Source organism: Patagioenas fasciata, chromosome 3 (assembly GCF_037038585.1).
Source record: "Patagioenas fasciata isolate bPatFas1 chromosome 3, bPatFas1.hap1, whole genome shotgun sequence".
Taxonomy (NCBI): Eukaryota; Metazoa; Chordata; class Aves; order Columbiformes; family Columbidae; genus Patagioenas; species Patagioenas fasciata.
This window is the reverse complement of record NC_092522.1, coordinates 47,131,214-47,155,691: the sequence shown is the minus strand read 5'-3', so window position 1 is coordinate 47,155,691 and position 24,478 is coordinate 47,131,214. Positions and strand designations below refer to the sequence as shown.

The window sequence follows — 24,478 nt, the reverse complement described above, 5'->3', positions numbered from 1 at the left end:
CTCTCCCTTCTCCTAAGCTAATAAATTCCATATAAACCTAAATCAGACTGAGAAAGCTATCTCAATATATAGTTCTCAACACTAATCCAGAAGATAGAAGATAGGTCTTTCATTTCAAATCTCCTTCACTCCAAAACCTTTTAACCTTCCTGTTACCACTTCAGATTCACCACCATAAAGCTTTGACATGTCATTTTAACAGAGAAGGAACTGAAAAAACAACATTGCCTCTAACAATCTGTTATCTCCCATACATGAAATGGAACATCTGACTATTATCTAATCCCCTTGTAAATTGCTTTCAGAAAATCCCTATCAAGTGTTTCCAGAAAATTCAACTCTTGTACCAACAGAAGCCACCACCAGCACATGCACAGCAGGTAGTCGCCCTGCCCTACAAGGGTAACAAGCCCTAGTAGAACCCTTCACATGAAACAATGCCCATCTTAACCTAGTTCTCAATTACTGTTTTTACTATCCATAGTTCCCTCCTAGTGCTATAGGAGGGGAAATGCTACTACTGCATGTAACAATATATATATAACAGTTCTAAGATTAAGATTTTTCCTTTGCAGGTAAATGAATGGTTTAACTCCATTCATGATTATTAGCCAAAGAGGTTTAGCATTTTCTCCTTTTGGTACTGTCGAAATACGACAGCACCAATTCCCAGAAAACCATACCAGGAAGACCTAAATTTGCCATACAAGATAATCTGAAGTGTTTAGGTTTCTAAAGTATTCTTTAAGAACATTTGTTCATGCATTGCTCAGAGGAAATTAAAAAAAAAAAAAAAAAGCGCAGGCAGTTTTCAAGAGGGGGAAAAAAGAATCCAAGAAGTTTCACAAGACCAAGTAAAAGCTATTTGTGAGTACTGAAAATGACAGCCTGGTGAGAAAGGGCAGGATAAGGATCCAGAGACGGTAACCCCTCCTGGTGCTCAGGTTAAGGCAGCACCTCATCCAAAAGAAGGGGAACACAAGAACAAAGTCTCTTGCAATCTCTCTGTACTGTAACTGGGATTACTTCAAACAATTTTATCTCGTCATCTCAAAAATCCAAGTACTACCAATATACAAGTCTGATGCAAATTTTTGTTGAAAGCCAAAAATTACCCAGATTCTGAGCACTTCATCTTTCAGTTCAGTGTAAAGTTCTTGACAGTGGCCTGTCCCAGGTGCTTTAGAGTGTTGAAAAGACAAACAACAACAAAAAGAAACAAACAACAAAACCAAACACGCACACACAAAAAAGAAAAGAAACCCAAACAAAACCAAAACAACCACACAAACCCAAAAAAAACCCCTGAAACACCAAACGTCACACCCCCCCCCCCAAAAAAAAAACCAAAAACAAACAACACTTGGAGCTGAATTAATCATCTTAGAAAATATTTTCTTACTCATATTGGTTAACTAGCAATTAATCTACACTTCAGTTCACAAACTGTATCTACTATGAAATTTTTTAAACTTTACTTTTTATTTTATTAGCTTATATTAAAAATCCCACACTTTCTAAAACTCTGCTAGGCTCATGGCCTCAGCCTCTTGGGAACACGTTTGACTGCCTATTTTGTTCACTGTGTAGAAAAGCCGCCTGGTTGTCTGTATGTTGGCTCTGACTCAAGTCTGAATAGTTACAACAGTTAATGTTAGATACTAGAAAGCCAAATGGCACCAACTATGCAGTGCTACATTTGAAGACCATTACTTCTACAACAAAGTTAGCAGGAACTTCAAAATAAGGAGGACTTTAAACTTTTTTGTTTATTAATTGACTAAGAATGAATACTTCTTTGTACTTTAAGGAAAAGAGCAGTTTTACAAAGCCATTTATTAAAAGATCTCTCTGGAACAGACCAATGAGAAAAAACACATTACTGGCCTTTTAAAAATTGTTTTTATGACAAGAGGTTGCACGAAACTGAATCTAGCACATGCATCTTTGGCTAGCCACAGGGAAAAAAACAAACAAACAAACAACAACAACAACAACAAAAAACAACACAACAACAAAAAAAACCACAACTACCAAGAAAAGCATGTATAATGTACAGGGCAAGATGCCCTTGAATCTGTACTCTCAATGTTCACAGATACACAGTTGTGCAAGCAAGAATCAGGTGCTCTTTGGAAAAAAATAAGAGAACCACATTCAGCCTTTCTTCCTCGTCATCATATTGTTAAGGTCCTTACTGAAGGGACCACAGGATTCAAGTGGTAGCAGTCTCAAAGGGTTGAGACACATGGAATTACACAGAGAAACAAAACCTGTGGAAAATAAGCAACCCCAGCTTCAAGTAGTGCTTCTTGAGATCTGGAAGCTGAGCATCTGATCTAGCCCACTCAACAGAACTCAGCAAGAGGAAACCGGGAAGTTTTTCTGTCCTCTTGGTTCCTTGTGTCTATACACAAATTAGCTAAACAAAGATGTCCAAAGTCCTACAGACGCAAATTCAAATAGCAAACTCTACAAGTTTGCTTTATATAATATTATATTTGGTTAGGACTGTAAAAGACAGATGGTCATTAGATTGAAAGAGGTTCTAGAATACATTTTAAATACACTAACAAAAAAAACCCAACCAAACAAACAAGCCCCCCCCCCCCCCCAAAAAAAAAAAAAGAACAAAACCCCACCACTGGTGATCTATTTTGATCATATTTTGGGTACTTTTTGTATGCGTGATTTGTGTGATTAGCTTTTTTATCTGCAAAAATGCATTTTTCATTTTGTATTTCATTTCAACAAAGAACTCAAACTGCCTCTGTATAAACTTTGCCACTTCTAACCCATAAAGTTGGGGATAGGAAGACTAGGTCTAGTACACACTCCCACCAGTATATCACCCTCACAAAACCCCGTTATGCCTTTGTAGTATAAATGCTAAAAACATTGTTTAGGATTTAGGATGATAGTGACATTTTAAAAATCTCTTCAACACCGATACAAGCGCATTTTACACTTCCTATCAATCTCTGAGGGAGGAAATGAGAAGTAATCAGGCTAACAGCAGTACTACAGCACTACTGCTTATAAATGCTTAGAGACTATTAACTACTACAAACATTTCATTTTTGTAAGCTTAAATTATTCCTTTAAATTTAGCCCCAGCAATGACCACATCCCTGCCTACATCTACGTTTAAGAGCTATACTTTCAACCCTAATCAACTCAGTACCATGTTTCATTAATTACAATCACAAAATACTAGTTAGAAATTTTTTTACTGGATGAGCAAAGAGAAGTAGACGGACAAGAACCTACTCAATTATAATAAGATGAACTGGTGAAAATTGAGAGTAAGTCATATTTTCTACAGTTGTTTGTTGTTTTCATAAACAAAAAACCTAAGAAAACCCATAACATTTTTTAATGTCATAAATAACCCAAATGGATACGAATCAGGATAAAAAACCAAAAACAAACACCAACACCACAAACCAATAAAGGATTACTGAAAAGGAAATGCAGCCTACAATTTCATGTACCATTTACTATAGCAGCATGGTAAGTATTAAGCCACTGTACTTTCCCAGTATATAAACACGATGTCACAAACATACACATACACAAATATACAATTCAGGGAATTTTAAAAACTGCTTTTCTGTAAGTAGTGCAAAGTCTTCCATCTATTTAGTTACTTATTTTGAAAGTAGCATTGTAAAATCAGTCTTTAATAATTCTGAAAATTTAGCAAAGCTGTTACAGTACGAATCAACCAGTTCACTTTAAAATGGCAAATGTAACAAATTCCTGCAATTGGTCTTTTTTAAAAGAAAAATCCACATTGGATACAAATGATACCACATCAACAGAGAAAAGGCTCTTCTAACTAAGTTCAGGTAAACCTCTTTTTTTCTGTATTCCACGTTTCTGAGTTACAGAATTGCCAATGTAATCTCACTAAAAATATTCAGGAACACAAAACCATTTTACAGAGGATCCTTCCAGAATCTGTTATACACAAGTCAAAATCCTTAATAAAATGAAAAAGAACTATTACTAATTAATCAGAAATCAATATACTGAACTCTGCCATTCCGTTACATTCTGTTATAACTCTTAATGGGCTGGAAAAAGCATTAAGAGTTAATGATATTTACACAGAAGATTAAGACAGCTGATCTACTGAATAGCAACGATTGCTGGAATTAACAAGGGAATTAGTGGTCAGGCAACAGATGGTATTAAGTACAAAAAAACCCCATCCGTGATAGACAGATTGCTGTGAAAGTATAAGAAAGTGTCACTATCTACTTTCCCTCTTGTAATAGCTTTTCCCTTAAGCATCTGTTATTGCTTTTTGTATTACTGTATTAAGAGACCTTCGATCTGACCTATACTGGCTACTTTTGTGTTCTTATCACTTGAAATCCTACTGTATGAGGATCCGAATTGCAAGAATACAAATTGTTGACATACTGGGGATTACTAAGGACTATATTGTTTTACACTTAGTATTTTTTTTGCGTGGTTGCTGAAAAACACTTGTGGTTTAGTGTGTGTGGTGGGGTTTTCCTTGTTTTTTTGTTTGGGTTTTTGTTTGTTGTTTGTTTTTCATTTATACTTTGTTATGTTTCACTGAAACAGGAAAATCTGCCCATTCCATAAAGGAAATGAGAGATCACCTGCACACATTCATTGATTACATTTCCTTGAGCATCCCTATTACTTTGTTCTCCCACTTCCAAAACTCCAGTCTGAAGAACTGCACAAGATATTCCTGCCAGTATCTCACCTACTCAATGGCAAAGCTGTTACTGAGCAATGCATTTACTTCCATTTTTTCCTGGCCAACAGCAAAAGGTGGAAACTGCAACTCTGTGATACACTTACACCAAAATTAAGTAGACAAATGCTACTGGCAATGGCTGCAATATTTTTGTCTTAAATAGTCATCTATGCTTTTCATGCTCTTTTCTTATGTGGCTTGTAAATATTTAGGCCTGTATCCTGTAAAAACTTAGAACTGCTTTTTTAAAAAAAAAAAAATATATATATATATATATTAGATCCACAAACTTCAATGGCCCTAGCCATGACAAAGTTAGGAACACACAGGTCTCTGGAAGATACAAGTCTAATTCATGACAGCAGAGTCTGATTTGAAGTTCTAATTACAAGGGTAAAATTTAATGAACACACTTCAACTGATTATAAGCAGTGTAACTTACCCTGATTTTTCTTTTTCTTCAGTGTCTGCGTTTATGGAAGGATTTTCCATTTCTTTAATCTTCTCCTCCTCTTTATCTTCTAGTTTTGTTTCATCTTGAGTTTTGATTACATTTAAGTCCTTTTCTTGATCAGGCTGAGTATACACAGAATCTGGCAAATTTTTTTTGTTTCCCTAGGATAATAAAACCTTTTGTTAACTTACAAGGTGAAATAAATATACAAATTATCTAAGAAAAGGCAGACAAAACACACTGAAGTTGTAGGAGGAAAAATACCTAGAGTCTTGGTCTTGCTCTAAAATTACAGCACTTCCACTCTTTTTCCTCCTGAAAAATCTCAAACTAAATATAACAGGTTTCAAAGTTGCAACCAGTGTCCCAGCTAGTTTTGTCACAACAATATGCTGCTCTTAGACCTGAACTGCAAAGTATCCCTAAGACAAACACTTCACAGAGTGTTTTCACTTAGGATGCAGAGATGCCAGTATTGGTCAACCTGGGAGTTAGTACCATCAGACAGATCAGGGCTGGCTGTCCCTCACACGCAGAAGCATTACACTTGTGCCGCATGCTGACTTGAGGACCTACCCTCCTTCCAGAGCAAACCACTAAGCCCGCACAGTGCAGCCCTTCAGCTTGACTCCCCGGACTTCCTTCGCTAAAACCACTAAGTCAACACTGGATTTCGAAAAGCTATAAACATTTTCTCTCTGGACTACTGAACATTAGACCACTGTGCACATCATATGGCCCAGGTCTTTGAAGAGCTTCACTGGTTTCACTGGGGCAAAGAAGTAAAGGCAAGATTTGTGAGGGCTTAAAAGCATGGCTAAATGCAAAATAAAAGTATCGGCACTGTAGTTAGCTGTCAGCTTGCATTACCCAGATCAGGATAAAGCTGCACGCTAATTAGCCTCCATTTGACTTGGGAGGCCTCCAAACAAGCGGAATGTTGCAGCTGCTTCCTAACAAGTCAGACATTTTGACATCATGATCCCCTAAAACAGGGATCTACGGATAAATATGGCTCAAATGTGTTGTTCTGAATTAGGTTTACAGCACATTTTTGTCTTGTTTTAAATCCATTATGGAGATTTTGATCTTGACATGAATCCATGGTTATCGACACACAACTAGACTTTATAAACAGGATATAACATGAAGATTACAATACTTTACCAGAACAGAGGGTTTGTCATCTTCTTTATTTTCATTATCATTCTCAGCTAACTTTTTTTCTTCCTGTTGTACTATTGCTACTTCCTCCTGCTTGCGCTCCTCCTTATCCACTTTTATTTCTTTTACATCCTGCTCTGGTTCTTCACGCATCTTCAATTCTTTTTCTTTTTCACAGTCTTTACAAGGCTTGCTTGTCACTTTCTCTGGTAATGCCATTTGAAATTCAATGTTAGCTGATGTACAATACTCTTCAAAACCATAGAGATATCTAAAAGACAAAAATTGCTTGCGATAAGCAAGTTTGTTTCAAGAAAGAACATGGTACCTAGCAGAAGCTAAACCTGAACAGTATGTTTAAAGCCTAAAAAAAGCCCTGTATTATGACCCAAAAGTTCTGGACTCTAGATATTACCACTACCACAGGATCACTTCAGACCGTTCTGGTGCTGTTTTAGCACAATCTTCATAGCTTTATTACTTACTTTTTGTATGCGCATTTAACATTATATCCTGCAGCTGAATTCAATACAGGGATTCCAAGATCCTGATAAACTTGCTTCCACACTGCTCCACTTTCAATCTGTTAAAAAAAAAAAATGAAGTCTTGGTTTTTGAATTAACTCACTGACATAAAAAAGACTAAGTCGACAAAGTTTACAACTTCAGAAAATAATTAAAAGTCATTTCCTCTGATCTATAAAATTACTATTTATCACACACAAAGTATTTCAGTGTAATGCAAACCGTAGTCTAATGTAACTACTTTAAAGCAATTTAGCATTTCTGCATTTCAGTAAGCCACAGTAGGTTTTCCTCTGCAGGTGGTAATAAAATAACAAAATACAAAGATCAGTAAAATCTGTATATCATTTTTATTTTATATTTAAAGCAGTTCTTAACTATCAGAGCTAGAATTTTAAATACACTGGAAAGAAAAAAATCATTGAAAGCATTACCAATACTCAGCCCTGGCAGTACTGGGCCAGATACAGTGGCTACTGGTCTTTCATTATGTCCTTAATACGCCCTTTGGTGTCCAAGTTTTGTGACAGTGATAAGCTCATTTCTAACCACTTGTGAAGGTAAAGTAGATGTACTGCAATACTCCAGTACAAGATACTCCCTTGTATATCAGACAGGTGTCACTGCACAAACACGCCTCAACCAACAGGCTAAATTTATTGGAAGCAGTCCAAAGCAGCAACAGAATCTACTTGGCCATGAATTCCATATGCTTCAGTTACTGCTCCAAGACCAATTCCACTAATGCCAGTCAGCACATTCTTATATATACTGCCCAGAATAGATAATAGGAATTAAGGGCTTCACATCAGACTTTAAACTGGATTACTTCTCTCTTAGATTTTATTGAGCAGTGACTCTCTTCACTTTCTGAGGTAACAACTTTATCAGACAAACATTTCTTGAAATATCACAAAAACACACATGCTGGCTGATTTTATGCAGCAGTAATTAAACACGCTGAGTAGATATGTAATTCATTTAGAATGTAATTTGTTCCCGGTTCCTGTTAAAGAAAGTTTTTCAGAGTTACAGGGTATCTTATGTAGCTGCAGTATTCAATTTTCATATGCCTAAAGCTCATGTGCAAGATTCTTCTTTATCACTACTTAAAACAAAAATAAAGAGCATCCTCAGATTTTATGACTCTGGAATACTCATCATACTAATACTCACATTATCAAATCCTCCAAGCTTGTGCACAAGTCTGAATAATTTGAAGAGATTCAAATTTCTATATCCTAATACAGGTCGTTTGTTAATAGGAGTCCCTGTGAACAAAGACAGTGTTTTGATGTATTTTTTTCAAAATAACATGAAATCCACATCATATGCGCTACTACACTTCTAAATACAGTTTTGTAAACCCCTCCTTCTGACCATCTCATGCATCTGGTACTTTCTCTTCATGAAACTAAACAAACTTAATAACCCATTATCCCTGTATTTCAGCAATGTAATATAATTCATACATATGCATTCTTCCATACATTACCGAATACACACAAAAGACGCAACTTTTCTAGCCACCTATATTACACATATTTTTATTTTACCTGCTGAAACAATTTCATCTAAAAATATCAGCTTAGACCTTTCACTACAATAAAAAGCCACCTCCACAAGAACAAATCCCATAATGCTCTCAAAAAGCTGAAACTTCCTATGCCACTGTATGAGCAGTAGCTACAACTCATCCTTCACGTGTAATTAAAAAGATACTAACTTAACTAGTTACAATACTAATTTAAATACAAACACTGTACATTTATTGCAGCGTATATCTGGTAAAGACTTAATGTAATAAATGGCATTTACTTTTGAAAACATTTCAATCTACCTTACTGATAATGCTCACACATTACTGATAATGCTCACCTCTGTCTTCCATGAACTTGTATAATTGCTGAAGAAAGTTCTCTCGTTCTTCAGGAAACGGCTCTATTTCCTCCTGTTTAAAGTAACGCACACAAGAAAATTATCACCATTTGCAGTTACAGTCATTCATTAAGAAACAGAGGGCAGTGATCATTTAGGTTAAAATATTAAAGTTTGTTTTACTGCAGTCAGCAACAGGATGCTATACAGGGACCTATGTTCTCAGTGCTATGCCACACTGAAGTAAGTTTTATAAAGTATACACAGTTTGGCAAAATATATAAAACAAACTATAAAGACACTCTGAAACTGGATTTTTGATCGATCACTAAAGTATAAGTGATATCATAAATCAAGATGTATTCTTAATTTTGTCCATTTATACCCGAAAGTCTGTGAGACACCATTATTAATGATCAGGAGATTACATCAGAAGTCTCAGGTGTATTTCTACTGCAGTTAAGTGACTCCTTGATGGCTGGATACACTATGTCACTTCCAGGGATGAAGTGAAAGTGCTTGCACTTTCTTGGGAGTTCTAATCCACGGCACTGGCAAACTGCAGCCAATGGCCCTGCATGCGTACTACCATGGGGTACCAGCTGAATATGGGGTGAGCAGCATCAGTCCCAGAACTGAAATAACAATGGATATTTGGGATGTTCAGTTCATTGCACTAATAAACTTTTATATTAGATTTACTTACATTAATAAACAGTAGAGTTTCAGAACAAAGCCCTATGGCTTACTTTATAACACCTCAATGTTCTTTGGAAATGCAACTTGCCACAACCAGTAGCAATAAGACTAATATAATTAGAATTCTTAGAAATTCTGATAACTAAGGTACTTCAAAACAATATGCCAAATATAAGTTAGTGATAAAAATGTATGCAGAAAATTAAACATCTGTAAAGTTTCAAAAAATAACTAATAGAAATTATTCAGTAAATCTAAAATAAATTATTTTTCTTTAGTGTATTTTCGTTCCATGTTTAGCTTTTCCATTCTTCAACAGTCTCCTTGTACTAAATATTAAAGTTTCACCTACCCCAAAGCAAGGGGACAAAATGTATTGTCTTTAAATTTATACCAAGACAGTTGAGAAATCAATAGAAACAGAACACCATTATTAAATGTAACAGAAAAAGAAAACCTAGGAAAAAAAAAAAAAACACAACATGTATTGAAGCTATTCAATAAAGAGATGGATGGCTGAAAATAAGGTCAAGGAAGGCTGTAACTGTTAAGAGTGAGTAGGTTTGTTTTCTTATTCTATACTCTCTCTTCTCCATTAAATGCACTTGGAGGACATATCAGAGCAAACAATAAAAAGCAAAGAACCAGTATTCACGCTGAAACAGTTGTCATTTAGGGTATAATTATCAACAGAAATGCAATGAAAATATTGCACAGTCTTGCAAAGACAACTCAAGAGGAAAGTCTCTGTGAGGGGGATCAGGTGGTGAGCATCCGTCTGATACTCAGTACCAGCAGAGCTCAGAGCAGCCTACTGCAGTGAGCAAGAAGGCAGAATGGCTGGGCAGAGAACTGCAACCAGTGCACTAGATATATCCTCTCAGGGCGGGGGCATTCGAAATCAGGCATATCTAGCAATTCTTCACCAATAGGTATAAGGTGATGCTACAGCTCTGCATATAGTACAGATGAACGCCTGGTTAAGACCATTCACATTTCACAGGCAAATATGGTAAACGAAACATTGCTAGCTAGCAAAGGATTCAGCTTGCAACCATAAAACTTAAATGTGACCATAGAGAACAAATGACTTGAATGAAATCAATACAGTTTTGGAGTTTGTTTTTAGTGGTTTTAATCTCACATGACAGGCACCTGGAGAGGACTTTTACCAGCACATGCTGGATCATGGCAAGGAGAGCATGAGCACCTAATTGGGTTTCTCACGGTCCTCCCCAACAGGAGAACACTTGCCATAAGAAAATGGTCCCACAGGGCACTGGGGTGGGGGGTGGTGGTAGGCTCTGATAATTTAACTAAACCTTCACGAAACACAACAAAGATTTTTAGAAAGAATGTATGCTTTTTAAATATTAGGGAAGCTATGGTAAAAATGATGAAGAGGCTGAATAAAACACTGCCACTCCACTTTGTCACCATAAGATTCAATGCCTGAAGTGTACTCTTACTTCTCAAATATGATAATCCACAGAGGTGCCAGAATGGCAGATGAACACTCCTTATTAATTTTCTTAGTAGAGACCAAACCAGCTTTCCAAGAAAGTGGCGGGGGGGAAGCTTAAGACCCTGCATGCCTCTGAAAAGCATTTTCACTTTCTCAGAATCTCTGCAAAGTCAGTACTTATTATACTATGATAGCAGTATTTGTTAATAATCTCCAAACATTTACAAAATCTCTTAAACAATCAAGAAGACAACAAGGTTTCCTAGATAATGTTTGAAGCATTATTATGGAAGGACAAACAACTCTTTACTTAGAGGGAGAGTGAACTACAAACTAGAAACCCATCCAGGCCATGACTGACATTACAGCCCAGGAATTAATATCCCCGTAAGAAACCTGAAATTCTACATAAGTGAAAAAAAAAAAAAAATCCTCCTTTGCCTTCAAATACTGAAACAGCATGGGCAAAGAAAAAGCCAGTCTGGATTTACATACAACTGCACAACATAATTGCAGATTTAAAAACAAACAAACCAAACCAAACAAATCAAACAAAAACACCCACACAACAAACAAAAAGCGATCTTTGTTTTAAAGTTACCAAAAGTAACATAAGCACCACATATACTTTATCAGAAACTACTTAAATATTTTCTTAGCTACACAGATCTTCCTAGTTAGAAGACAGCCAGATCTTTAACAGCTAGCAGCTAAGTTCCATTTAGAAATACATACAGGTAAGGAGAACCTTTTTTCCTTCAGAAGAAACAATAAGCAAGTGACAGCAAACAGCAATATCTACCCTTCATCCTGCTCAGCCCCTAATAAGTACTGCAACCCCTTCTGCCATTGCAGTAAGATCAGTATGGGAAAGATTTTAAAACAGGATCTTCCTTTGAGTTTCAATTTCTACTTTTCATTAGTCCCTAATAACTCAGTCTTTTGACTACATTTTTTGCTAAGTGACTCAAAGATATGTTAGATTCTTTCAAGCTGAAATTTCCACATTAACTGATAATTGTTGAATACAGATCTTCAAAGTTCGGAGGCAATAATGTTGCTAATGTTAACAAAGTTGCCTATGTTAACATGTTACATGTTCCCAGATGTTAAACATATGTACTTAAATATTACAGTTTTTCTAATTTTTTTCTGTCTATGACCTTTACTAATTTTACTTGCCTCTTCTTCACTGCTGTTATCCTCTTTTTCTTTTTCAGCTTCTTCCTCTTCTTCAGCTTCACTGCTGGAGCTGTCTTCTTTTAATTCTGTTTTCCAGTTACTAGGAACAGTTCTGTTTTTACAGAATTCGAGGGCTTGGTCAAAAGCTGTAAAAGGACAAGCATTTGTTAGCATTGCATAAACTACCAGTTTGACCAAACATTTTAAGCAAAAAAAGCAGTCAGGGAGTGGCAGAAAGGGCAGAAGAAGGAAAGGCTGCTAATTAACAATTCCGGCCCCAAATTGAAAGAACCTCAACAACAATCCTATGTTGTTCATCCTTATTTGTCTTAACCAGCCAAACTGGCCTAGTGTTCTCTGCACTTCAAATTATTCAGAGCTATTATTAGGATTATTACCATGTTAGTGTCTATAGACACAAATAAGGATCATCTTCTTTATCAGGGCATATATGAAAATTTAACTGAGAGAACCCCTATTTCAACAGATTTACACTGTGGTTTACATATATTGAACAAGGAAAAGGAGGAAGTAAAAAGCACAAGATAATTCTAAGAGTTTCATCACACAAACTTAAACTTTCAAATGAATCCACAATTCCAGTTTCTCGAAAGTGCATAAAGGTAACTTACTCAAAATATCAGGGGTCTATGAAGCTCTAATGCAAAAGGCCGAACACAAAAGTAACTTATAAAGTCAGTGTGTGATTATATCTTTTGTTTGGCATGTCTACATTCAAAACAAGTGCAGTAGAGTGGGTCTTTTTAAAAAAAAAAAAAGTTCCTCTATATTTTCAGAAGTGCTCTCCTTCAATATATTATGCTATAGGAAAATATCTTCTATTTGTTATGTTTTACATAACAAAATAAACATATGCACATGTGTTTTCTCTCAGAAAGTTATTTTTACCTTGTTTTAACAATGCGTCAGGCTTTGGTGAAGTTTCACTAATTTCCCGAACATCTTTTCTTGGTACGGAAACGCTAGATAATTTAGAAAGTGTTAAAAAAATATATACATTTTAAAGCTAAATAAACAGTATAATACAGAGCTACCACCAAGACCATAACTCACTTACTAAATACACAGAAGCAGCATAGGAAGCACATCTTTACAATTCTGTAGTGTTAGCTTGGTACACTATTAGTCAGTTACTGGATTAAAACCAAAACTTCTACATAAATTTGATTAGACTATGCATAAGCATTGACTGCATGTTAAAGAAAACATTCTTATTCCACTAACACGTAGTTTCTGGAGTCTCCCAAATTATATTACTTCACAAAAACCTCATGTTAATTTACCAAATAACTATTCACTCACAAACAAAAAAACCCTTTCTCACTTGAACACAAATATGTATTAGTATAAATTGTCAGTATGAAATGAAAGATTTCCAAATTGAAAGAACAGAGCACTTTTCCATTTCTACTGTGGCTATATTCAAGGAAGCAAATCTGAACTGCAGATCTGGGAGTTGGGGGACACATGCTTGTGTTTTTCTCCATTGACCTGTGTTGATGCCTGAGTAACTATCAAATGGTGAAGCGATAGCCTAGACTTAGTAAGTAATTAAAGTACTAAAAGACTGTTAAATATTTCAATATCCTTTCTGCAAAAGCCTTCTGTCAAACTGAACCAAGTACAATAAATAGCTGCAACTTCAAAAATAAAACCTAAAACCTAGATAATTCTATTGTTATCCATCAATCCCCCTCCCTCATCAACATGAGTTTAAGAACACAAAGTTTCTTATTCCTTTGGAAATCCCATACACTGTGTTTTCTACATTTCTCTGTTTTCTTTCCTACTTTGAGTAACATTACAGCTCTTTTCAAGGAACACAATAACATGCAATTGTCATCTTGACTGAGCTAAACACAGAATCATAGAACAGTTTGGGCTGGACGGGTCCTTAGAGATCAACTAGTTCCAAGTCCCATGTGCCTTACTATCTCAAAAAAAAAAAAAAAAAAAAAAAGGAAGAAGATAACTCGTGTGCGCGTGTGGTATTTGCACATGTGCACACACCCCCACCCACCCCTTTCTGTAGCTGGATAAGCTTATGCCCACGTCTCTGAAAAGCAGAACTCTATTTCAACCAGAGTAGGAAAGAGTCTCAGGAAATTCTTGAAGTCACAAAACACTACTCTGTTTGCCACTATTGTAACAATGAAATTAAAAATAAGACAGACAGATTTATGTATCTGATGATTAATAATGACAAAGTTTAAGACTAGTTTCATCACAATGTAGGCTGTTAACAGTTTTCTAAACATTAGAAAAATCTTGGCACAAACTCACTGAGGTTATTAATACTTTCCCCAACACTCTCATACTACATTTCACTTGACTGATATAGATTTTATTGAATTATCAGCGTCTACATTCCTACTCACAATTTGCCATCCTTGAAAGAGCGAACGAGAATATTGTCTTTTTTCACTGCAATATCATCACTACAATCTGGACAAACCACCTGCAAAGATATTACAAATGCAAGTTTAGAGAGAAAAAGGCAAAACAAGTGAGTAATAGCATATACCAATGCTTCTCAAAAACCTTGTGGATTCATCTCTCTTCAGTAATACCGAGATGAGAGCAACTGAGATCCCTTAAAATACAGGAGTGATGACCTCCTGAAAGTACTGAATGCACAAGTTCATGATCGCTTCCTGAATGGAACTGTCAGCTGCTGCCAGAGACATGAAGTAAGAAAAGAATTCTGACAAAAGTACCTGTCATGCCACTACAGCTTAATTCTACTCCCCATCCTAAAAGGACAGAAATTCCACCAAATGCTGCCACCTGACTTAGAGACCTCTTCTGAAAAACTTCCAGAAATTCCAAGGATGCAATCACACACAGTTTCAAAAACAAAGGCATAGGGGATTTACAAAATGCAGTTTTATAATGCAGGATTTGTAAGTTATTCTATCTACCGAGGAGAGAAGAGTGCCTCAAGTACAAGTATTATGATAGGTTCTTTAATTCAAGAAGTAGACTTACCAAATCGAGCACTGAGACAACATATTAATTATTTGTTGCAATTTTAAAAGCTATTCAAGTTTTGTTAAACCAGTATACAAGTCACTAATTAAAAAGCTTCAGGAATTTAATTTAAAAAAAAATATATATATATATATAATTTCCAGAGTCACAGAACAGAAAAGCAACCCTCTCCATCATTCATTTCTCTTCTCTCACAATGTGCGTAGTTCCCTGAAAGTTAAGAAAAATCTAGCTGTTCTAAAACCCCAAAGAGCAGTAAATGACTGTAGCCTTAATTTAGCCCTCATAAACACCTCTTCTCTCTTCCATCAACTGCTTTCAGTCCTATTTTTTCTCCTTAACACACAAATATAGGACAAAAGGTTTTTTTTCCTCTTACATAAATCACCAGCCATATAGCATTTTAGAAGGGTAAAGACAAAAGTTCCAACTCACTTGGAAACAGAGTTGCTATCACAAAGCATAGTCTAATATCCTTCTCAAGAAATAAATTAAAATTAACAATGTAAGTCTCCAAATTCAATGCATTCTACAGTCTCCAAAGAAATTACTTTACAAATCCACAATTTACTAATCAAAAGGCAGCTTGAGATATAGTTTGCAACAGTGTTTTAATATCAAGGTAGAGGACAGTGATTATCATCCCCTATTTGAAACAGACCAATGCAATCTCTTAGCTCTCTGAAGATGGAAAAGACCCTTTTTGCTTTAGCTATTGGTTTTCTAGAAGTATCAAGACCTCAGCAGTAAGAAATCCATTCAGAGGTTGGAAAACAGTTTACACCACCACCTGATCTAATGCCTTTATTTCAAGCAACACGACATCAATTTTGCTTGAATCAAGTTTTCTCAATTTCCTTGCAAAACAAACTCCACTGGAGTCACAGCAGGATGAGAGAGATGATCCTATGTAAACTCAATTTTCTGAAAATGTTGCAAGCAGATTTCCTCACTGCACCTTCCAAAAGCCTTTTGTACACATTTTAACTAAGCAATGCTGTAACACTTACTAAATCACAATCTTTGACATTAAGAGCAAGTGCCAGGGCTTTTTACAATTACCGTTAGCCATTGCTTTCAAACCCACCCACTCCCCGCCAAAAAAAGCCAAGGAAAAAAAAAACAAACCCACAAAACAAAACACTACCCATGCATTCACAATTAAAAAAATTTAGTCAATCAGTGAGTCCTCAAACTAATTTTTACAAAACTTAGACCTCTATTTTGGGATACGTATTCTTCACCATATTAAACCTGAATTTTCATTTCATCACTCACAGAATTACAATTAGCATAATATAAAGTTAAAGCCAAATTTATCAATAATAAGATAGAATTACTTTGTTGATATAGTAGAGGTAACCTTCTTACAAGATAGAAGAATGGAGAGGCATAACTACAGAAGAGGGGATTTAAAACCAAAAAAAGTTATTTGTGACGAAAATCTATTATTTGGCACAACCTTTTAGTTTAAATGCAATATGATGTTTATATGCAGAGCTATAAACCTGATTACTAAAATAACAGTTAATCTAGGATAAGCTATTTCAGAGTTAATGAGCTCCACCCTCAAACTTTATCCCTCTACTGCTTCTCATTCATTGCAGGAAGCTTTCTATGAGAAGTGAGCTATTCCAATCTCCAAATGGAAGCCAAAAAAAATAACAGCATGTATCTTTGGTATACCTTGGGAGAATAAGCAACAATTCAGTTAATCTTTAAGATGTGGCAGACCACAGCTATCCTGAGGAGCACTACACCAGTCACATGCAAGACTCATGCCCACCAGAGGCTGCCACGGAAACTGCTGTCTGTCCTCCGTGTGAGCAACCCAACAGGTTCACACAAAGCCGCTCAAGCCAGTCTGACTGATGGCTTCTCAGAGCGCAATTGTGAGGCAGGTGATGCTGCGTCAATCTCGGTGACAGCTTTCAGTAAAGAAATAGCCCTATTTCCTTGTCTGTTACTGAAAACATCTCTTCCAGCTATCTGTCATTAACATGATATCTCCTTGCCATACAGTCTGCCCTCTCCCTTGTAAAAAAGACTTCAAGGATTCATTCTCTCCCACCAATGTTTCCAAAAGAAGTCCTGCTAGAAAGCCTCTGGACTGCATTATAAGATGCAGGAGGTGACAAGTAGAAAGTTGCAACTGAGAGCTATTGCACACACTAAGAAGAGTTAAATATTACGGTATGGTATCTTTTCAAAAGCCATTACCAGGGAGATATTATTCAAATATTTACAATTAATAACAAAATAAAAATAAAAAAGCATGGTACTAGAAGGTACCACATATAGAAATGTGTTGATTTCCAAACATACAAGTCAGTCTATATGCAATCCTTCAAGTAACAGTGATGTTTTAGTAGAATTTTATTTGTTAAAGAGTGTCTTTAAACCAAAATAAAGGAAGATAGATGATATTCGTACTAAAAGACTACAATGTTATTTTAAAGGAAGTTTATTGGCCATTCCCTACTACCCACCATAGCAACAAAGAAAAAGCATTTCATTTTTATCATCAAATGTGTTTATACTGAACCTAGAAAAATAGTATAGATGTAATCTCCAAACTTTCTCTCTCTTTGCACTTCTTTATATTTTCTTCCTTGATAAAACTTGCTAGTTCAGAAAAATGACACCCAATAGCCTAGGAATAAAGCCCTGAAATTTTAGTTCAACAGCACTAAAACACACTCTTGAGGTGGAATTAGGTCAGCGAGATCTGACTATCTGGAATGTTAGCAATCACTTTTTTAAACAAATGTATTTACATATACAATATTTCCTTTGACTATTACTATTCAGTCCACTGTGAAGGAACATAGTAAATTCTAATAAAAGAATAAATGAATCCATCAAAATTGAAAAACCCCACCTTTCTTTGGTGCCTAGAAAATGAATGAAACTTTACAAAATTAAGATAAAGATGGAACTCTTACCAAGGCTGGAAACCACAGAGCTTTCTTTTTATCCACACTGAAGCAGTCCACACACACAACTTTTCCTAATAACTCGTCACTTTGTTTCCTGTCATCTTCATCTTCATCGCTGGAAGAGGATGAAGATTCTTCTTCAGGACTAAACAACAGAAAAAGACTTAAAACTCAACTATTCAAAACTCGCCTATTATAACTGCAGGAGATCCAAAGGTAATTGCTGAAGAGGCATATAACAGTAGTGACTTGAATTACCTGTTAAGTGTTTTAGGACAAAAACGAATTAAAGTATTTGTAAGGATGTTATAATAACAACTCAAACATTACAAACTCAGAAACACACATCTACATGTAACATTAGCAAAAACCAAACAAAACACCGCCATCCACTGTTCAAAAATACTGCTGCAGTTGTAGTTTTGGACCAACATTAAGCTAAACTGTCTTGTTTTCCTCTTCATCTCTCTATGCTTAAACAGCCATGCAGAATAAAAAGCTATTTTTGAGAAAGGACGAATCTCCGTAGATGTAAAATCAGCTATGAAGATGAATAGCAAAGATATAAAGTTGGCTATTTTATTCTGAAACAGTTCTTTAAAGATGTGCAGTGAACCTTTTCAACGACTGTTTCAGTTTCGCATTGAATGAAGTATTTGAATGCGAGTAGATGAGCAAAGTTGCAAATGCATTTTGATGAAAAACAGTTCTGGTTCATTGTTCTGACTGTTCCAGTACAAAGTTGTACTTAGTTTTAACCACATGGAACACGTACAAAACTACTCCAACTAAAATTACCTGCAACTGATGAAAAAAAAAAAAAATCAGCACACGTATTTTACTTACATTTTACTAGTCACTTTGAAGGTTAATCATCAGAAAATACACAGTGTATTCAATGAGCACAACAAGTAGAATTTTAAAAGCCATATTTCATTTTTCACGTAACTACTTTTGAGCACAAGGTTCAGTATTCACAGAAGACTCACAGTTAGCATTTGTGTAAGAGAAGACAACTGATTTACAGTCTAAGGTAAATTATTGTATTCTATTTCCCCACCTTAATTGTACATCATCATTTGTAGTGCTGATTAAGCACTGTTTTCCCTTGCCCTGCCCCCCCCTTAATAACGTAGTGATTTCTTTTAAAATACAGTATGAAAAGTCTTTCAAGGCTGCTTTCTGGGATTTGAGAATCTCTTGCGGGAAGAGAAAGAAACCAAGGACTAGGGAGAAAGACAGGACTATTTTAGAGAGACTACAATCTAGATCAGTTATACCATTATCTGTGCAATTCGTCTTTTTACTCAGTTCAAATGGTATTAATCATAAGCTAAAGATAAGTTTGTTGTTTCTGTCACGATAATGTCGTGTACACTTAGGGAAACAGAGACAATAACAACCCAGTCAAAGACACCAAGGATGATATAATCACATACTCTGTGGTATATGCCAGCTTTTCCATATTTTTCTTTCAATATATCACAAATTAGCAAATAGGTAATTTACTAAATTTATAGTACCTCTATATATACAGGACAATATTTATTTCAAGCTATCTAAAAGACAAGAGTGTGAGAAGACAATCCAAGCAAGAAAACTCCCTTCCCACCCCAGCCACTACCACCTCAAAACTTTAAAACCAAACCAAAGAAACATCACCCCCCACCTCGGCCCCAAACAGACCAAAAAAAAAAAAAAACACCACACTCACAAAAACCAATCCCTGGAGTATTTAACATGTTTTTTTAAGATCACAACTACCAAGAATTTTGGCACCTAAGAAATCAAGTTGCTAATCTTATTGGTTTTCTATCAAAAAGCTCTGCTGCAAACCATAACACTGTTCACCTATTTCTAAAAGCCCTTCAGAGACTTTAATGAGAAAGGCCCTTCAGATCCTAATGAGAAACCAAAGGTCTACATGAGGATTCTAGTACCATCTACAAAGACTTCCTGCCAGCTAGACAAAGATTGCATTGTAATAGTTTTAGTTTGAGTACAACACATTTATAAAACTAATATTCTACTAAAGAAAACGTTCTGAATATAGCTTAACAACACATTTCCACATGGTACACCACTTTTCTTTTTTTTTTAGTTAAAAAAACAAAAACAAGAAAAAACCTCTTGCCTATACCTGGTATTATTTAAAATACTGATTACATGAAGACTTGTAATTCTTGCATACAATACACATAAAGCTGACTTTCAATCTAAGTGCTAAACAATACTTTTCATATAGCTGTTTTTTGGATGAGAGAAGTCTGAACATGCAACTAAAAAAAACCAAACCAAAACAAAAATTCCACGTACATTGAAAGCTTCAGAATTGAATACAGATGGCACAGATATACAGATGTTAAACTTACATATGATTGGATCTCCTTCCTCTGTTTGTCTTCTTTCCTATAACAGGAGTTCCAAAGTGTTCAGGATTTGTGAGTGGAAGCTGGTCTAGTGTCTGTTGAAATGAAAAAATCCATAAACATACATACATAAAAAGCTGGTGTAAGTTATACTCCAAATCATAAATTTGTATAATCTGGTTAAAGTAATTTTTGTCAATAGAGAGACTTTGTAATTACAAAAAAAAAACATAGAGACATACAGCGGAGTAACGTGTTTGTTTGTTTTTCTAACATTTTTTCCACACCTCTGAATAATTAACTTTTGTCCAACACACATAGAAAATTCTTCCCGTAAGTCCTGTCTTTGGACCATTCAAAAACAGAGAATTAGGCATCAGGTGTTCTGCTGACCTGGGATACTCCATCTCTACAGGATGTATTTTCTGCCTGTCCAACCATCAGACTAAACAAAACACCAAATCACCTACTTTAAAATGAACACTGGTGCCCTATGAAATCAAACTGCAGGATACCCTGTGCAGCAGCAAACAAGTTAATTGTATTTTTGTTAGTAATTCTTAATTTGGTATAGCAGAGAAAAAATCTAAAACCATTTTAGAGAGGTTGTTATATTGATAACTGAGAGGGTGAAAACTGATGCTATGTTAGCATCAGAACAAAAAGAGAGGGAGAGAAAAAACTTTCTGCATCCAGGGAGAATGTTAAAGCATCAAGAGAAGGACTTCATGCACATACAGTATCTTCTTTCTCTAAGCTTGCTGTTATCTGTTTAAATGATAACTGTTCCAGATTTGAATGCTCCTGGTACACACAGTTTTTAGTATAAGGCACTTATTATTGTTCTTTGAAAGAAGGCATAAAGCCTTCGAAAGTAAACATGCTCCTCTAAATTACACTTCTGAGCCATGTATGAATTTTTAAGTCTGAAACAAAACCAAGAATTTCAAAAGTATTCTGTGTCAGATGGAACTGAACACAGAGACAATAAAACTGTCTTTTAAAATTCTTAAAGTAAATGCATGATTACTTCTGAGTGTGGTGGATACCCTAAAAGATCCGTCACACTTGGGAAGTCAGAGGTGAAGCTAAAGCAACATCAGAACAAGACAATCATGTGGCACTGACCTAATTACAAAAGAAATGTGAGATGCAATTTTCCCTGCTGAGTAGCTATGCAATCATGAGGTAATTACAAGAAATGCACAACAAGCGTTTCATTGAGGGCTGGTGACAATGAGTATCAGTGACTTTTGGGAAGACATCAAAAGCTAAGACAGTGAGAATGATGATAAAACAAAAAGTAGCAGTCACCTGAATGTAAGGTTTGAGTCTGACAAAATAATCTGAAATCACTCTTGTTCAGGCAAATGGGTTGCAAAGCAATATATAGAGACTAAAGTTTTCAATCTGCTTACTATAAAGTAATACTATTGAAACCATCTTAAAATAGTATTTATGGAATAGAAGCAGTCTAATTTTCAGGAGTGTTGATCATTAACAACAGAGAGCTAATCAAAGGAACACCACAACCCTTAAAATTATGGCACTTATATGTGAATCCAGATTTAGGAATCTAGTTAGGCCCTCTTCTTTACATGTGTTTAATTCTGAGTTAGAATTCTAGAAGGTACCTGAACCTTCACAAGAATGGAGCAGGCAGGCAGTAGGATCAGCTGACTACAATAATAAAGCATATTTATGCAGAGAAAAAAAAAACACACACTATTTTCAATAGCTTTCTAATAAGTTAACATATTTACATAAATGTGCCCATCAGTCCAGATTGTCTTACATAATAAGAAGGAATAACCTTAATTCTGAAATTTTAGCTGCTTGAAATTTCTACAATTGTCTGCATGCTTTAATATGCAAGTCACTTTTAAGACATGAACCAGCTTCAAAATACTGATAACTGTCCTAAAATTAACAGGTAACAGCAACTTCTAATATGCCATTTAAAATAAAAGAACGGATCTTTCAAGTTTATCAGCTAATACAAATTACATTTCATCATCTACCTAAAATCCAGTAGAACTTAACTATGTTCAAAGACGTACATTATTTTTTCACCCACTATATTTAGATCTTTTTTTTCCAATTAATACTTACAGATAGTTTTTTGTATAAAGCAAAGTAGTTTTGTGATCATAGTTTTTTTTTGTGTGATCTACAATCTGTGGACCATTAATAATATAAAAGTGAAAAATATGAAATGTTGGTTTCGTTTCTTAACTTACACGATTTGGTGAAATTTAATTGTATTTCTTGATTTAAAGAAAGAGTAAGTCAGACCCTGTGGACTGCATTTTACATAATCCACGTGTTTAGTAGCATGGATGTACATAACATACTGAAGACCGAGGCAATAAAAATTTCACTTTCAATTTTTTCTAAATAAAAAGTTATCATACAAAAATTATTCAACTACCTCGCTTTCAGCAAAATGTCTTTCTCCTTTTAAACACAGGGAAGAGCGTCGAAGAGTCTTCTCATCACCATCATCAAATACTGTCAACAGGTAAGAAGAAGTGAGGCAAGAAAAAAAGAAAAAGATTTTATATATTTATATATTTAGATCAGTATATTAGTCAAGTGATTGATTTACATGTCAGAAAGAACTAGACATATATTCCTGTAGCCAGTCTCCTTAAAAAAAAAAAAGCTACACCTGGATACTGCTGCATAGCCAAATAAGTTGCTGTCTCACCACAGCTACTCCATGCTTGCATATGTTAAATGTAATCTTAAGTAATGAGTAGCTGAGCAGACAATTCATGGATCACGACACAGAATTAAAAAGTAATGCAAGCTAGGACTGAGAAACCATTCTTCAAGTATTTTCAATTTTTACAGAACTTTATTCCAGAACTTGCACAATATTCAAATGGAAGCTATGATTACTATGGAGAAACAGATGGCTATTTTAAGAAAAAAGTCACAGTTTAATGTTATATCAAAGTTCAACATCTTTCACTACTGATATTCATTTGCGCTAGAAAACAAGAGCTGTATCAGCCTAAGGAAAATGACAACTGTCAAAATGCAGGCAATCAAAAAAAACAGCTCTGGAGAGAAAACTGGGGAGCTCCTGGTTTCTAGACTTTCTGCCACCTCTGCTATCACTGGTTTAACTGGAAACAAGTTCATATAATACAGTTGCCTTCAGGTACATACTTTATCCTTCTCAGTCCTAACATGCACTGCACACATTCAAGGCAGGATCTTCAGAAGCTGATAAAATTGGTCATATAAAAAGTAAGCTTTTGCCAAATCTTCTACAGGTACTTAACTGATGACAACTTGGTGACAAGTTTTAACTCTTCGGCTATGTTTGTACCATCCAGCGAGACAAGAACCGACCCTCTCCCCAACAGGGATAACAATTATATTCTTGTCTCTATACTGCAGTGATCTTGAAGACTTTTGTGAGCATGGAAACACTCCCAAAATCAGATTAAAATATTACATTAAAAGTCAAAAATTGCAGCAATTTCTTAACATGTTTCTTTCGCCTTAATTCAGATCTTCTGCCCATCAACAGTACTGCCAAGCCCAATTCTGTCAGTCTCATTAGAATTAAATCATGTGTTAGAAAACTAAGAACATGTAATCACTTTCACAAACAACAGTCAAAGTAACAGTGTTAGGAGAATGGCTGTCAACTGGCAAAAGATGCCTGGCAAGATTAAAGAGATTAATTTTCAGCCACATTTGGCTTTCAAATAGTGGACACTATACTCCTATTTTTAATTTTTACTAAGATAAATAAAAACATACAGAAGCAACAAGGTACATAAATATTCTTGATTAGTATTTATTTGATATGAAAGTAACTTTTACCTAGTTCTGTGAATTTTTCATCCCCATACAAAATTCAGTACTAATGATTAACAAAATTCCCCTTGCAACTACCATTCCCCAGTCTGTGTTTTATACTACAGTAATTGTTAAGTACTGTTTAGTGATAACATATCAGTTATAGATGCACATTTGCCACTTCAAAATTTATTGAAAAGTATGAAGAGCAAGAACTGCACAAGAAAACAC

The 24,478-nt window shown here is 35.3% G+C and overlaps 1 protein-coding gene across 5 annotated transcripts in view; it reads right to left on the bottom strand.

Annotated features, from left to right (window-relative positions):
* ARID4B (AT-rich interaction domain 4B) overlaps positions 1 to 24,478 on the bottom strand; it is a 92,400-nt gene that overhangs the window by 25,894 nt on the left and 42,028 nt on the right. For 4 of the 5 annotated variants that reach the window (XM_065833768.2, XM_065833771.2, XM_065833769.2 and 1 more), the window contains exons 6-16: positions 22,860 to 22,939; positions 20,432 to 20,523; positions 18,066 to 18,204; positions 14,508 to 14,587; positions 13,018 to 13,091; positions 12,109 to 12,254; positions 8,763 to 8,835; positions 8,061 to 8,155; positions 6,845 to 6,942; positions 6,363 to 6,630; positions 5,184 to 5,356 (exon numbers count right to left, since the gene is read on the bottom strand). In XM_065833768.2, the coding sequence (XP_065689840.2) occupies positions 5,184 to 5,356; positions 6,363 to 6,630; positions 6,845 to 6,942; positions 8,061 to 8,155; positions 8,763 to 8,835; positions 12,109 to 12,254; positions 13,018 to 13,091; positions 14,508 to 14,587; positions 18,066 to 18,204; positions 20,432 to 20,523; positions 22,860 to 22,939 (1,318 nt within the window). The remainder of the gene's footprint in view (positions 1 to 5,183; positions 5,357 to 6,362; positions 6,631 to 6,844; positions 6,943 to 8,060; positions 8,156 to 8,762; positions 8,836 to 12,108; positions 12,255 to 13,017; positions 13,092 to 14,507; positions 14,588 to 18,065; positions 18,205 to 20,431; positions 20,524 to 22,859; positions 22,940 to 24,478) is intronic. The other variant, XM_071806280.1, reaches the window with a different exon arrangement.